General features: G+C 31.5%; 1 protein-coding gene across 1 annotated transcript; it reads right to left on the bottom strand.

Annotated features, from left to right (window-relative positions):
• Positions 1 to 1,157: 1,157 nt before the first annotated feature.
• On the bottom strand, positions 1,158 to 13,996 carry LOC134710509 (dr1-associated corepressor-like). Its single transcript, XM_063570879.1, has 7 exons — positions 13,878 to 13,996; positions 7,431 to 7,503; positions 6,784 to 6,877; positions 4,856 to 4,981; positions 3,661 to 3,739; positions 2,192 to 2,547; positions 1,158 to 1,789 (listed from the first exon to the last, which is right to left on the bottom strand). Exons 1-7 carry the CDS (start codon positions 13,917 to 13,919, stop codon positions 1,669 to 1,671), a joined length of 891 nt encoding a protein of 296 aa, XP_063426949.1. The 5' UTR covers positions 13,920 to 13,996; the 3' UTR covers positions 1,158 to 1,668.
• Between the last annotated feature and the right edge of the window lie 1,451 nt (positions 13,997 to 15,447).

Genomic DNA, 15,447 nt, shown 5'->3' with positions numbered 1-15,447 from the left:
TATTGAAAAATGAAAAATTCTGAGTATAATATTATGAAATGAACAATGCAAACAACATGTGCTTTATCAAGAATTAATAAAACTAAATACAACTGTTTTAAATGCATGATGAATGAACAGAAATTTGTATTACATTATTGAAAATAAAAATTGTTTGAAGGAAAATTATTTTATATCAAGCAAACAAATAAATACATCGTTGATTTTGAACTAACACTTATACTGAGTTCAAGCTACCAGAATATCTCTTCATTCAACAGTTTTCTTTAAGTAAGATAACTAGAAGTTAATTGCTTTATTCAGTACTTCAGTTATAGTAATATTACAAGAAAATCTCTCCTTTTAGTAGTTTTCTTAAAGTATCAAACTTATTTATGGATCATAGTCATATACTCTAACAGTATGAAGTGAAATATAAAGGACATTTGCACAAATTCATTTATAGAGTTCAAACTTCAAAGCTAAACAATGCTTGAAATTTTACAACTACTATACAATTTCATTATCTGAGCAATTTGTTATACATTGAAATATACAATAATATGCACATATTCTGACTACCGGTAATTACAATGTTATGAAATGAGTATTGAAAAATTATTTTAAACAAAAGTAAAAGGAATTGTACACTTTGACCCAAAAGTAATTCTAAATATTATAAAAAATCTTTAACTGGTCCAAAAAAATTAAATTCAAGCACAAATGTGTAACTCATTATATGTTCAGTATTACAATCCTATTAAACAGCAATTTTATGCAATGCAATTTTATCAGTATATTTGGATAATTACAAGATTTAAACACAATTAAAACTTGCAGGCAAGATCATGTGTACGTTAAGTTTTCATTGAAAATTGCTTTGACTCTATTTATTTCAAGATTAAAATTAAGGTTGTTTTGTGTCAAATTTTGTTTAAACTTGTTGATTGTTAAATTAATTCTTTCAAAAAGCAAGGCTGGAAAAACATGTGACATTATAGCTATATAATATGGCACTTATATTAAAAATAACTGCTACAATTATTAGCTTTTTAAATTGGTATGCAGTTACTTGTTATGTATCAATATAATACTAAAAGGTTAAAATCTAGTATTTCGTATCTCAACACGTAAAATCAGTAACCCCAAAATATTTTTTAATAGATTTTGTCTGAAAGCATGTCTTCTATAGATTTGAATAAAATATGAATAAGAGAAGTTCATACAACAGAAACATAACTGCTTACAAAAAACAGACAAAACTTTGACTCACTGCTAGCACTTGCATTTATACAGATCTAAGACAAATTTTCACATCTACTCACAAAATAAAATTGTGATAACAATATTATTGCTGATGACCTTCCTAAAGGCCAACATTTCAAATTTGTAGGTTTAGATTATTTGTCCAAAAAAGTTAGGTAGGAAGCATAAATAAGAGTAAAAGACGAAAACAAAAACTGCTTTGAAAAAAACATTTTAAGTATAAAAAATTCCAATATCATAATCATGATAATAATCTGTCAAAAAGATTAGATGCACAGGGAAGAATCAAAATGAAACATTTCCTAATTCTTAAATTGAGGTGGATCTAAAATTATCACATTTATGAAAACCTATAAATAAAATATGTTGGCCTAGCTTGTAACAAAACAATCAACGACTAAAATATCTATAATTGATAACACATTATGTATCATAATCATCATCTTCCTCAGAGTTCTGTGACACGGCTGTACAAATGCTGGTTTTTACCACACTACTAATCTTTGATGATGATGAAGTTGTGCATAAATCTAAGGGCTGATTTCTGAAAATAAACAAATTATTGTCAATTTAATCAATGTAAAAATATATATCTGATGTCAACTTGTTTTTTTATGAATTTTGCTATTGGTCTCATTTGAATTGTTTTTACATTTTTCATGTTGGGGAATGTTTTTTTCTTCTTGTTGAAGGCCTAAAGGTGGCCTATAAATGCTTACTACCACTTCAATTGAACGCTTATGGATAGTTGTCTCATTGGCAAACATACCAAATCTTCTCATCCTTTTAATAAATACATTTTTGCTTGTATTGAACTTTTTCTTTATGAATTTCTTTGAATGTTTTTCCAGGTGAAAATCACTGTTAAATAACTGCATGTGTACATTTTTTGTAAATGAAAAATGTAAATTTCTAATTATCCTGAGGAAATCTACAAAAAACTTACGATTCATCTATTATGACTGGTGGCATCCCTGAGTTTGGGAATGGTGGCATCAATGGTACAAATGGATTTGATGGCATCATGTGGCTTACTGATGGCATCTTATTAACAAAAGGGGGAATAAATGTTGATGAACTATGACTAATGGGTGGTGAAAAACTTGATTTTTGAGCTAATCCTGCACTACTTGGCAATGACGCATTAAAACTTTGATCGTATGAGATAGGTTCGGCTGGATGTGATTCTGACGAGTGATCATCTTCATCTGTTTCAGTATCTTCGTCGTCATCCTCATCTTCTGCTGGATCTTCATTGACTGGATTATCATCTCCATTGTTTGTATTGTGATTATTTTCCTCCTGTAACATGCATCAGTAAAATAAATCATTGAAAATTACTCACTATTGAGAGTCAGACTATAGATATAAATAATATATACATGGGGGCCTGCAGACTTTCAGCTCATGGCCTATACAATGGCGGATCAAAGGGGAGGGTTCTGGGGGTTGGAACCACCCCCCCCCCCCTTTTTTTTGGATGATCAATGCATTTGAATGGGGACATATAGTTGAAACCCCCCTTTGTCCTTGGTTGGGAACCCCCCCCCCCTCCCTTTTCAAATGGCTGGATCTGCCCCTGCTATAGGTATCACTTGATCATCAGTACTTTCTATACTATATAAATCGATTGTAAAGATTTTTTGAAAATTTAATCCTTCTTTTTTTCTCTCCTTTTTGTTCAAGTAAAATTTCATTAACTTATGACCCTATTGCCAGTTGTATCTGTACAGCAGATAGAATAGGTAAAATAGTTCTAAAATATAGCCTATAATTTCTAAATATCTCACATTTAAATTGTGTTACCAAGGATTGGCATATATTCACATTTTCAAATGCCTGATATCTTATTCTAATGAACAATGGTTTCATACAATAATTTTTTTCTGTAAATATGTAAGGCCAAATAAGCCTAAAAATGTACCTTTTCCTAAGATTTTTTTCACAAAGATTTAAACTAAAGCTCTAAAAGCAAACCAGACTTACTCTCAGTCACATAATTAGAGTGGAGCATTTTCCAAAATGCTTTCAGATAATTTTATTCTTGAAATAAAGTTTCCAAAATGCTTTCAGATAATTTTATTCTTGAAATAAAGTAAGTCCAAGCAATGTACAATTACGATTGAAAGCAACATTAGAGCCTCTAGCTTATAGAGCACATAATGCCATCAATTTTTTAATCTTGCGTCATAATGTAACCTTGATCTTTGACGTCAAACATTGACATTAAAAATACTTATGGGTCAAGAAAGCCAAGCACAAAGATAAGTGTGTCTCTATAGATAAAAAAAACATTTTTGTTTCCTTTGGTGTGTTGTGACCTTGATCCCTCTTTGAGAAATTTAAAGTATTTATGCCTTCTAAATGACCAAGCAATGGATTAAATGTCAAAATCTTTCAAATTTTATTGCATACCTCAGAACTTTCTGATGACTTTTTCTTTCTGCCTCTTCTTTTTTCTGATTTTTCTGATTTTTCTCTTTGTTTTCTTGGCCTAATTTTGATTAAGAGGAACAAATTGCAACATTACTAAATTAAAAATTATAAGTGTTTCGTGGTAGCTCAGAGCCTCTATGATTAGTTATATCATAGGTTGATTTTATTTTCAATCCTATATTGAGATGGTTGTATATGGCAAGGTTTTTTAATTACTTCCCCCTTTTGTGATACTGCAAACATGGCAAATGAAAATAATTTCCAAATTATTCTCGTATTTTATAGAAGTTCCTGTTACATATTAATTTTTTTTAGTTCTTCCAATATACATGTTATAGTTTTTTACTATATTAGTTTGTAAGTTACTTTGAACTGTTCATGAATCAAAAGAGAATTTTTGGGGGTTTCTTTGTGTGAAATGGCCACTAATTTCACAAATACTTCACCTTAAATTGTGATTGATTTAAGTTATGGAGTTTTGTGTATTTTTTAACTAGTAAAGTAACGAACAATAAAACTTGTACCTTTTATGTAACCAAAGGAAGAAATAACTGATTTACTTTTTACTAACTTGATCTTCAATCAATAACTATGCAAAAAAATGTATATATTTGCATACCTGCTGTTGCATTTTATGTGCAAATTACCAAATTTGAATTCAAAGAATTTGTTTTACATAACATAAACTGTCATAAACACATGTTTCATGCATATGTTCATATATATTCATTAATTGTGCATTTTAGTAACAATAGATAAATAATATTTATGTGTTTTTTCTATATATATATGTGAATATTCGAACAACTATATCAAAACCCATTTTAAGAATATTGCTCTTAAGAGATTCATTTCTGAAATTCAGAATTTTGATTTTTCCTTAAAAACTTTGTTGGCTATCTTATTCCCATAATATAAACTCATTAGTTCAATTTTTAGAAATAAAAGATAATAAATGTTAGGTTCAATGTATAAAAATAATTTATCATTTTAATAAAAAGTTTACACTATAACTATTATTTTACATAAAAGAGATAGAAGTTTTTTTTTTGTTTTACAGACCTAACCTTTCTTAATACATGAAATATAGGAACATTGATATTATTCTTTTCTTTGAGCATCACAATGTTTATTTGTGAAAAGCTTTTTTTTCAAATTCTATAAGTGACCACACCTTTTTTGTTTCTTTGTTTCACCATGATTTGAACTTTCACCTTCGTCTTCTGCTTGGTGATCAGGTACAGTGGATACAAGGTCTCTTAAAAAGTCAAACTTTTTCTCCGACACAATCGTTTGCTTACTACAAATATTAAATAAACAATGTCAAGTAAATCTACTGATTTTGTGTTATGATTTATATACCCCATATCCTTCGTTTTTCTATAATATGTATTTATATTATAGATTATTGTTAATTCTAAAAAAAAAAATGGGTTAAAAAATAAAACTTGCATTTTGAACTTTGATTTCATAATTTTAATACAACATTTACTGAAATCATAATAATTTATCTCACGTTTTAGTCCATTCTTCAAAAATTTCATAATGAACACATTAATTTCTGAATTTACAGTATTATTAATGGTTATACATGTATAGCCAATATTCATTGACACTTTATTTAACACTCATCAATCAACATTTAAAGATTAAATACAATATAAATTATTAAAACACTTTTTTCAATTTCAAAAATGTTTTAATTTTCAAATTTGTTCACGTTTATCTCTGAATAATATTTAGCACTGAAGCGCTATTCTAAAATTCAATTTTATGATATGTGCAAGAGTCAGGAGACCTACCTTATCAAATACTAATATACGTGTGTAGATACAACTTGAATTTAAATGAAAGGAAAATGTATTTCCTCATGTTAAAACTGCTTAACCCTTACCATGCGGAATTGTTTTTAGAAAATGTCTAATTTTCGTTTATTTGCAAAAATATGCAAATTATATGCAAATGAGCTTAGCCCTGTTTTTTTTGGCGGAAATTTGCCCCAAAGAGGGTCATCAGGTGCAAAAAGCGTCAATTTTGCCGATTTTTCACCCCTTCTCTTGACCCAGAAGACCCAGGGTTGCTGGTTCAGGTATCCAACTGTAGCCTGCGTGTAGAGTGGACCCTAGTGAACAAATTGACCCCAACAGTTGTTAGATCGGAGTGAATCTGATCTTGATTCATCAGTCTACAGAAGGTTATTTGGACCCAAAATACCGAATTTCACGATTTTTGCCGATTTTTTACTTCGAATGGACCCAAAACCGGAAGTAGTTGTTTCCTATGCATATTTCATTAATAATAATGATCAGTAGTTATATGGCCGTGGGTTTGCACTATCTTTGCCAGTTTTATGCCTCTGAACTTCTTGTGTAAGATACATATGTGAAGCCTACCCCTCCAGAAAACCGAGTTTTAGCCAATTTCAATTTTCAAAGTCCGTATTTGTGCTCAAAATGCTACTTATACATGAGAAACGTGAATATGGATAGCCTCAGGTTGACGGGACATACATAAATTTTAAAATAAGTATCATAAAGTGGACTTCTAAAAGTATGGAACGCCATTGGAGCCAAATAACGGTTATTAGGGTCCGCCCGTCAAAAGACGGTCACCGCATGGTAAGGGTTAAGATTTAAACAGCATTTACAATCATATTTATGATACATCAATCTTGAATGATGAGCAATGTCAAGTGGCAATTATCAAATGCATAATTAGAACAATAACATGCTAATGAGGTATAATGTATGGTACATCCTGCTTTGTACTAGACTGGCATGCTGATTTGCTCACAAAGTCTTAAGTCCACAGGGAAATGTATCCCTCTACTCAGATATACATGTATTATTCTCACTCACAACATTTTCTTTTACTCCTAAATGCTGTATGCTCAACTGGGTAACAGTAAATACCAAAGTTACCAAAGTTCAAGTCATTGGTTTGAGCCAACTAGCTTTTGAAACAAACAACCTCCCACACTAAAGGCAGATCAAAATATGGTACCTGCTCATTTATTAGGCTTTCTAATTATCTTCCAGTGTGTGTTCTCTCTTACATGTCTAAAGTAATAAGGTTTACTGAGTTGATACATAATGTACTTACATATGAGTTGCTGTCAATGTCTTGGCATTCTTGTTGGAAGTTGTCTCCCCTGTTTTCACAATTAATGTTTCAATGAATTTTTCAAGAGCTCTAGCTAGGTTGTGTTAAGGTCTACTGTAAACTAAACAGGTACTTGGATTTTGTTTCATAAATGTATACTTATTAAAGCGAACCTGTCCCTCCTTTCTATAGATTAAAGTCTGCTAGATTTACTTAATGTATTACTTAAATAGAACTTTCTATAAGCATGATGAAATCACCAACATGACCAAATGACCAAAGACCAAAACATGAAATAAAGGTAATATCTTCAGCAAAAAATAGTATAAGACAGTATCAAAAATCACGGTGAAAGAAAATGATTTCTGAAATTTGTGAAAGATTGTAATTTCTTAACAAGTTCATAAAATTACACCTTTAATAGTAGAAAGTTCTGACTTTTTTTACAATTACAATTGTAAATCCCATAATCATGATAATGCATCTTTATATTAATTTTTAAACTGTTCATAGGGTCAAATGATATATTAATGTACCAGTATTGGTTAAAGCTCATAATTGCTAGGTGGACCAGGTGAAGTCCTGGTATGGAGCAATTATAAGTATGAATTTAAAAGTCATTGAACCATTCTTCAAAATATGGATACAAATAATAACAGGGACAGCAGCTGCAACCTTTCCTACTTCTTCATCTGTTTGCATGATCTTCTTGATTCTTGCCTGTAAAAAATCATGCTTAAATTTCATTTGATATGTAAATTTAACAAAATTGGTGAAATATATTATAGCAATAAATGCCTTTTGAAAGGAATTTATTGGTGTATATATGTAACAGCCACTATGTTCCGTCAGTTACTTTGTTCCAGCCGAACTTTTCAACTAGTTATTTCGTTCCGATGTTACTTTCCAACTAGTTGTTTTATTCTGAGTGCAGTCGAAAAAATTCCGGAAAAAAGTAGCTAGTTGAAAAGTTCCTGAACAATGTAGCTAGTTGAAAAGTTCCGGAACAATGTAGCTAGTTAATAGTTCTGGCTAAACAACAAAATATAAGTTGTATCTCATAGCTCACATAAAACGAAATAAGTTGCATTACCATGCAAATTTGGTATTCATAGTACCCTCAAGAGAGGGGAAAATACCCCCTCCTCATGTGGGTTCCTCTTAAAAATATCAATTAACATTAAAATTAGAAATCATTCCGTTATTTTACTTTGTATCAATTCTTCAAATGGATCTTTGTGCCTGGTTGCATTTGATAAGTTCTGTTGGAACTTTTGGGCTAATTTGTTAGTTCTGGTTTTCACTAATTTGCCAAAGAGGAACTTTGTGACTAGTTAATAAGTTCCTTTTGACTTTTGTAATCAGTATCTTAGTTCTCCCTTGAAAGGTTCAAATATAATTCTAACTAGTTTATAAATATGTCCCGTTGGACATGTTGGAACTTTTCAACTAGTCACTTTGTTCCTGTGGAACCTTTCAACCAGAGGAAGAACAAAGTAACTAGTCAATGAGTTCCTCCGGACCTTTTCGGCTAGTTAGTTCTTTCACCCAAAACTTTTCAACATCGGAACAAAAGAGCATTTACATATACAATGGTATACCAATTCACTCACAAATGAATCCGGGTCCGTCCGCCCTGATTCTGGTTCGCCCTAGTTTCTGTTTGCCCCGAGTCCATTCGCCCTGATTTTATTTTTCAGTATAGTGTTGCGTTGTGTGTATATAATAATTATAATTGAATGTGTTGAAGTCAGTCTACAATTTTGCTGAATATTTACGATGTATCATGTTAACTTGTCTAAAGCTAGCTGCTATACTATAATTTTTAACAAGCCAGGAGAATTTTTTAAATGCTGTTTACATTTTAAAGGTAAAGAGATTGAAAGTGCAAAATTATATAGATATCTTGGAATCACATTTAAATCTAGTGGTATTTTTAAGCAGTGTAAAGATGAATTATACAACAAATCTTTAAGGCCACGTTTTTTTTATTTTTTGGTTTACGGATTTTCCCCATGAAAAAGTCGGGTCGGTCGGGAAAAAAAAAGAAAAAAAAAATAACTTTCAAGACAGAAAAAAAATGCAAAATAAATATATACATTTCACCTTTCTAACAAAATGTTTTTTTATGCTATTTTGTCATCATTTCAAATTTTAGTTTGATGAAATATTCTTGCTCCCATGACATTGTCTTATGATATGCCGTAAACTAGAGGCTCTAAAGAGCCTGTGTCGCTCACCTTGGTCTATGTGAATATTAAACAAAGCAAGCAGATGGATTCATGACAAAATTGTGTTTTGGTGATGGTGATATGTTTGTACATCTTACTTAACTGAACATTCTTGCTGCTTACAATTATCACTATCTATAATGAACTTGGCCCAGTAGTTTCTGTGGAAAATGTTACCGGTAGTAAAAATTAACAAATTTTATGAAAATTGTTTAAAATTGACTATAAAGGACAATAACTCCTTAGGGGGTCAATTGACCATTTTGGTCATCATACATGTTGACTTATTTGTAAATCTTACTTTGCTGAACATTATTGCTGTTTACAGTTTATCTCTATCTATCATAATATTCAAGATAATAACCAAAAACAGCAAAATTTCCTTAAAATTACCAATTCAGGGACAGCAACCCAACAACGGGTTCTCTGATTCATCTGAAAATTTCAGGGCAGATAGATCTTGACCTGATAAAAAATTTACCCCCGTCAGATTTGCTCTAAATGCTTTGGTTTTTGAGTTATAAGCCAAAAGCTGCATTTCACCCCTATGTTCTATTTTAAGTTTGGATTAATTTGGCCCAGCAGTTTCAGAGGAGAAGATTTTTGTAAAAGATATTTAAAATTTACGAAAAATGGTTAAACATTGACTTTAAAGGGTAATAACTCCTAAAGGGGTCAACTGACCATTTTGGTCATGTTGACTTATTTGTAAATCTTACTTTGCTGAACATCATTGCTGTTTACAGTTTATCTCTATCTAAAATAATATTCAAGATAATAACCAATAACAGCAAAATTTCCCTAAAATTACCAATTCAGGGGCAGCAACCCAACAACGGGTTGTCCGATTCATCTGAAAATTTCAGGGCAGATAGATCTAGACCTGATTAACAATTTTACCACATGTCAGATTTGCTCTAAATGCTTTGGTTTTTGAGTTAAAAGCCAACCAGATGCTCCGCAGGGCGTAGCTTTATACGACCGCAGAGGTTGAACCCTGAACGGTTGGGGCAAGTATGGACACAACATTCAAGCTGGATTCCGCTCTAAATTTGGATTGTGATTAAATAGTTGACACAGCATAGGTTTCTGACACAGAATGAATGTATTCTAATGAACTTAAAATTTTTGTTTTCTCTTAGAGCAATTCACTATGCTGTTGAATATTAATCCTCTCAAAAAAATGTTTGAAGAAATTTTCTTTTTATTTATGAAAATTCAAATGAGAAAAATTGAACCCAATTTTTTAATCACATCCCCCTTTCCCTTATTCCAAAACTTATTTCAATTAAAATATTCTAATGGAGTTTGCAACAATTACTACTCATTTAAATACATCATAAAATATTAAGATGTAAAAAAACTGCTTGTTATCACTGAATGGTAAAGATTATTTAAATTTATCAGTTGGTAGTAAAAAGTGAATATACATTGTATATTGTATATAACAAAGATTTAAGTTGATTCTGGACAAAGAAAGATAATCCAATTAAAAAAAATTCTTGCAGATATTTCTTGCTTACTATACTGGACAAAGAAAGATAACTCTTAATTAAAAAAAAAATTGCTATTTCACAATATTGTGAAATTAGATATTTCTTGCCATTGCACAATACTGTGCAATTGAAAAGACTTGCTATTGCACAATACTTAATATAATAATTTTAGATCCTGATTTGGACCAACTTGAAAACTGGGCCCATAATCAAAAATCTAAGTACATGTTTAGATTCAGCATATCAAAGAGGCCCAAGAATTTAATTTTTGTTAAAATCAAACTTAGTTTAATTTTGGACCCTTTGCACTTTAATTTAGACCAATTTTAAAACTGGACCAAAAATGAAGAATCTACATACACAGTAAGATTTGGCATATCAAAGAACCCCAATTATTCAATTTTTGATGAAATCAAACAATGTTTAATTTTGGACCTCGATTTGGGCCAACTTGAAAACTGGGCCAATAATCAAAAATCTAAGTACATTTTTAGATTCAGCATATCAAAGAACCCCAAGGTTTCAATTTTTGTTAAAATCAAACTAAGTTTAATTTTGGACCCTTTGGACCTTAATGTAGACCAATTTGAAAACGGGACCAAAAATTAATAATCTACATACACAGTTAGATTCAGCATATTAAAGAACCCCAATTATTCAATTTTGATGAAATCAAACAAAGTTTAATTTTGGACCCTTTGGGCCCCTTTTTCCTTAACTGTTGGGACCAAAACTCTCAAAATCAATACCAACCTTCCTTTTATAGTCATAAACCTTGTGTTTAAATTTCATAGATTTCTATTTACTTATACTAACGCTATGGTGCGAAAACCAAGAAAAATGCTTATTTGGGTCCCTTTTTGGCCCCTAATTCCTAAACTGTTGGGACCGAAACTCCCAAAATCAATACCAACCTTCCTTTTGTGGTCATAAACATTGTGTTTAAATTTCATTGATTTCTATTTACTTTAACTAAAGTTATTGTGCGAAAACCAAGAATAATGCTTATTTGGGCCCTTTTTTGGCCCCTAATTCCTAAACTGTTGAAACCAAAACTCCCAAAATCAATCCCAACCTTTCTTTTGTGGTCATAAACCTTGTGTCAAAATTTCATAGATTTCTATTAACTTAAACTAAAGTTATAGTGCGAAAACCAAGAAAATGCTTATTTGGGCCCTTTTTGGCCCCTAATTCCTAAAATTCCTAAAATGTTGGGACCAAAACTCCCAAAATCAATACCAGCCTTCCTTTTGTGGTCATAAACCTTGTGTTAAAATTTCATAGATTTCTATTCACTTTTACTAAAGTTAGAGTGCGAAAACTAAAAGTACGACGACGACGCCAACGTGATAGCAATATACGACGAAAATTTTTTCAAAATTTGCGGTCGTATAAAAACTGCATTTTACCCCTATGTTCTATTTTTAGCCATGGCGGCCATCTTGGTTGGTTTGGCGGGTCACGCCACACATTTTTTAAACTAGATACCCCAATGATGATTGTGGCCAAGTTTGGTTTAATTTGGCCCAGTAGTTTCAGAGGTGAGGATTTTTGTAAAAGTTAACGACGACGGACGACGACGACGGATGACGCCAGACGCCAAGTGATGAGAAAAGCTCACTTGGCCCTTCGGGCCAGGTGAGCTAAAAAGGGGGTGTTCACAGACAAAGACGAAATTAAATCGTCTTTTCACAAACAAGAAAAACAGATTCGCGTGCTCTTAATCAATTCCAGAAACTTGGTGAGTAATGATCTTCAAAAACGAAAACTGATAAAGAAAAAAATGTAAAAAACGTCGTGCGAAAATAAGTTTCAACACACGTGTCAAAAATTAAAAGACTCGTCCACGGAAAAAACGAGAATATCGGGTTAATCTAGTGTCATGCATTCCCGTTTTAAATCCAAATGGACGATTTTTTTTTTTATTATCCATGAAACAAGAAAATTCTATTACGACTTGTTGATATTCAGAACTTTTACTTCCAAGGTGCTTTCCACCTGTTCACATTTGGACAAGTCTATTTCTATGAGATTATGCATCTTACAGACTGATGACAAATAAGGGAAACGAACTTATTGTGTAATGGGTTTTAAACACAGATTTCGTTCCGCAAAATCATTTGCATAAACAGCATTTCAAGGTCAGTAATAATTGATTTGTCTATTTTTAGAAAAGTAAACTGGAAGTTTTATTTTTTCACAACAGAGAGTGTTATCAATTTTGTTAGTGATTCATGCATTTCATTTCATAAAAAAAGAAGTGTATTTTTCAGGGATAATGTATTTCTTTGGGTCGGCGGGAATAAAAAAGCATGAAAAGTCAATTTTATTTTTATTCTAGGAATCGGCAAATCGGGTCGGCGGATCCGTAAACCAACAAATTAAAAAATCCTGGCCTAAAAGCATGTTTTAAGCTACAGAGATGCTTATTATTTGAAGCATTTATATGTTGTAAACAGTTACATAGCTCTATAAATGTAAATACATGGTATTCTAGTATCGATTATATTCAGAGAGAGATTGAATTACCAAATTTTGACCAATTTTATTTAATTAATATAAATTTGGCAAATACTCTTTATTTAACTTTTAATACATATACATAAATTTTAATATATATATTTCGTTCATTGAGTTAACATATACATATCATAAATGAATAGAGGGCGAACGGGCTATCAGGGCGAACAAACTCACTGCGAACGAACCTAGGCTGAACATGTAATCAGGGCCAACGATCCCTATACCCTCACAAACATATAAAACTCAAATGATTTTTTTTTAAATGATAACTGACTGCCTTCAAAATCCCTTATCAAGATCTTTAAAGTCTAATAATAACTATATTCAACAAAACTTTTGCCAACTACCTCAGCTCATACAGGTGCTTCTAACATTTACAGCACCATTTTCCACACCTGAAGCAGGTTAGAAAAAGGGATTAAGGAAACACCTGTCTCATATTAATGTATATGCATACTAATCTTTATACAGACCGAGCCCAAATCCTACCAGTGACATGTCCAGTCACAAAAGAGTTGCTATCCAAACATTATTAGATAAGTTTGTGCAAAACCATGGTTATTCATTGTAAAACCGTTATGTGAAATATGTCTGAACATTTAATTTTAAAAGTTAACCAGGTGTAAGTTTGTAGGGTTAAATTTGCCTATTGACAATTTGAAATATTTTTAACATTTCTGTCATTGGGATTAATTGATATCAAATGATCATTTCATCTTCCAACCAAAACAGTTTTTATAATGTTTGTTTATTTGTGCAAGTTTTGCATATTTTCTTCCTGCATTCAACAGGAACCCTTGATTCCTTCGGGACATAAAATAACTACTATCCCCAATAACCTTACAGGTGGAAATCTTGAGTTGAATTTCTTTTTCTTGCTTGGCATAATGGTCAAAATCAACCAGCAATCAGATGAAAACGAAGATTTTGTCGAAAGACAACACACCAATGAAAAGCGGAAGTGGTTGCTAACTTTCTAATATACAAATCGTAAGGCACAGAAGTGAAAAATTTGCGGACTCTTCGACAGCGCACTCGACTATTCAGACATAGCAGAGAAAGGAAAAAAATAAGGATATTTTAAAAAAAAATTAAACGGATTTTTTTTCTCGCAAGGATTACTTTTTTCCGTTGTTATATAACATCAAATAAAACTAATTCCATTCAATGTGCCGACCAAATCCACATAACGTATTTCGTCCCATGCGGTTTAATTCGTACCACTGCTCTCTCGGCCTTGGTAAGTTGGAGCGTCTTGATACGACACAATGTTAAAACAACAAAGAAAAACAAGGAAATGAAAGATCATTAGTCGAAAACAAACATAAAACACAATTGTAATTAAAAAAAAAAGACGAAACAATGATCATTAATAAAAAAAAAAAAAAAAATCTGAAGAATTGACAATCTGAGTAACTTATCCAAAAACTGAGAAATAATTAATTTATGTGCTAAGGAAGGATAAACGGCGATTCAAATTCCAATTGTGGCCCCAATCATTTTTGAAAAGTAGAGACTCGATCAGCGATATGTAAAGTCGGGTTTGGTGACTGACTTACTTCATTGCGGAGGAAAGGAGGTCTGTTGGATTCAGACAAATAGAACAGATCCAGAACAAATAGAACATATCCGTTGTCACCAATAGTGACATAGATATCCCTTATCGGTCAAACAAGTCGTAATGTCAACCTTTAAACTTTAAAACAAATAAAGTATTTCAACTTTACTCAATAACCTCGGTAGGGTCAGTCCGCTTTTCAAGAAGCGCAATACAATACTCTATCAATGGAATTATCATCGTTATGCTATCGGGACTCATACCATATCAGCATAGAGATATATCATACTCAATATGCAGGTGCTGTAGTTGCTCCTAGATGTTGCTGTACTTGAAAATAGACAGACCACAATAAGAAAATTAAGAAATTCGCCATATTACATTAATATCAAAGGAATATTTATCAAAGAAATTATATCGCCACCTGGTACGTCCCTGAACTTGATAATCTCCTCCAAGAAATTGTCTTTCAAACAATAGATAGACTCACGTGTTTTATGCTGAAACTGCCGTGGAATAATTTATTGTTAGTATACTACTGAGACTACTGTAACACAGTAGTCTTAGGTATAGTACTTTTACACCATGGTGTTTAATATATATTATTTTCAACTCTCCTTTTCTAAACATGAAATTTTAGATTTATATATAAGAAAATACTGACCTCACTTGATTCAATGCATACAACTAACGAAAAATATTGGAAAAAAAGTCTAAAGTAGATATTGAGAGAAAATGTGAATTGAAGAGGAGGTGCATGCATATATGGTATACGGCAGTGATACAAAAATAGAAAAAGGAACATAAATTAAATATATATGTTATAGACAAACGTGTGTACTATATGTCTAACTAT

Source organism: Mytilus trossulus, chromosome 3 (genome assembly GCF_036588685.1).
Source record: "Mytilus trossulus isolate FHL-02 chromosome 3, PNRI_Mtr1.1.1.hap1, whole genome shotgun sequence".
NCBI classification, from domain to species: Eukaryota; Metazoa; Mollusca; class Bivalvia; order Mytilida; family Mytilidae; genus Mytilus; species Mytilus trossulus.
The sequence above is the reverse complement of the archived record's forward strand: the minus strand, read 5'-3'. Positions and strand labels throughout refer to the sequence as shown.

Bases quoted from the DNA above. Each gene is read 5' to 3' on its own strand.
- LOC134710509 (XM_063570879.1), bottom strand. From the start codon at position 13,919: ATGCCAAGCAAGAAAAAGAAATTCAACTCAAGATTTCCACCT. The intron at 3,740-4,855 runs GTGTGGTCACTT...AATCAAAATTAG, and splicing joins GAAACAAAGAAACAAAAAAG to GCCAAGAAAACAAAGAGAAA. The intron at 2,548-3,660 runs GTATGCAATAAA...TGCATGTTACAG, and splicing joins AGTCATCAGAAAGTTCTGAG to GAGGAAAATAATCACAATAC.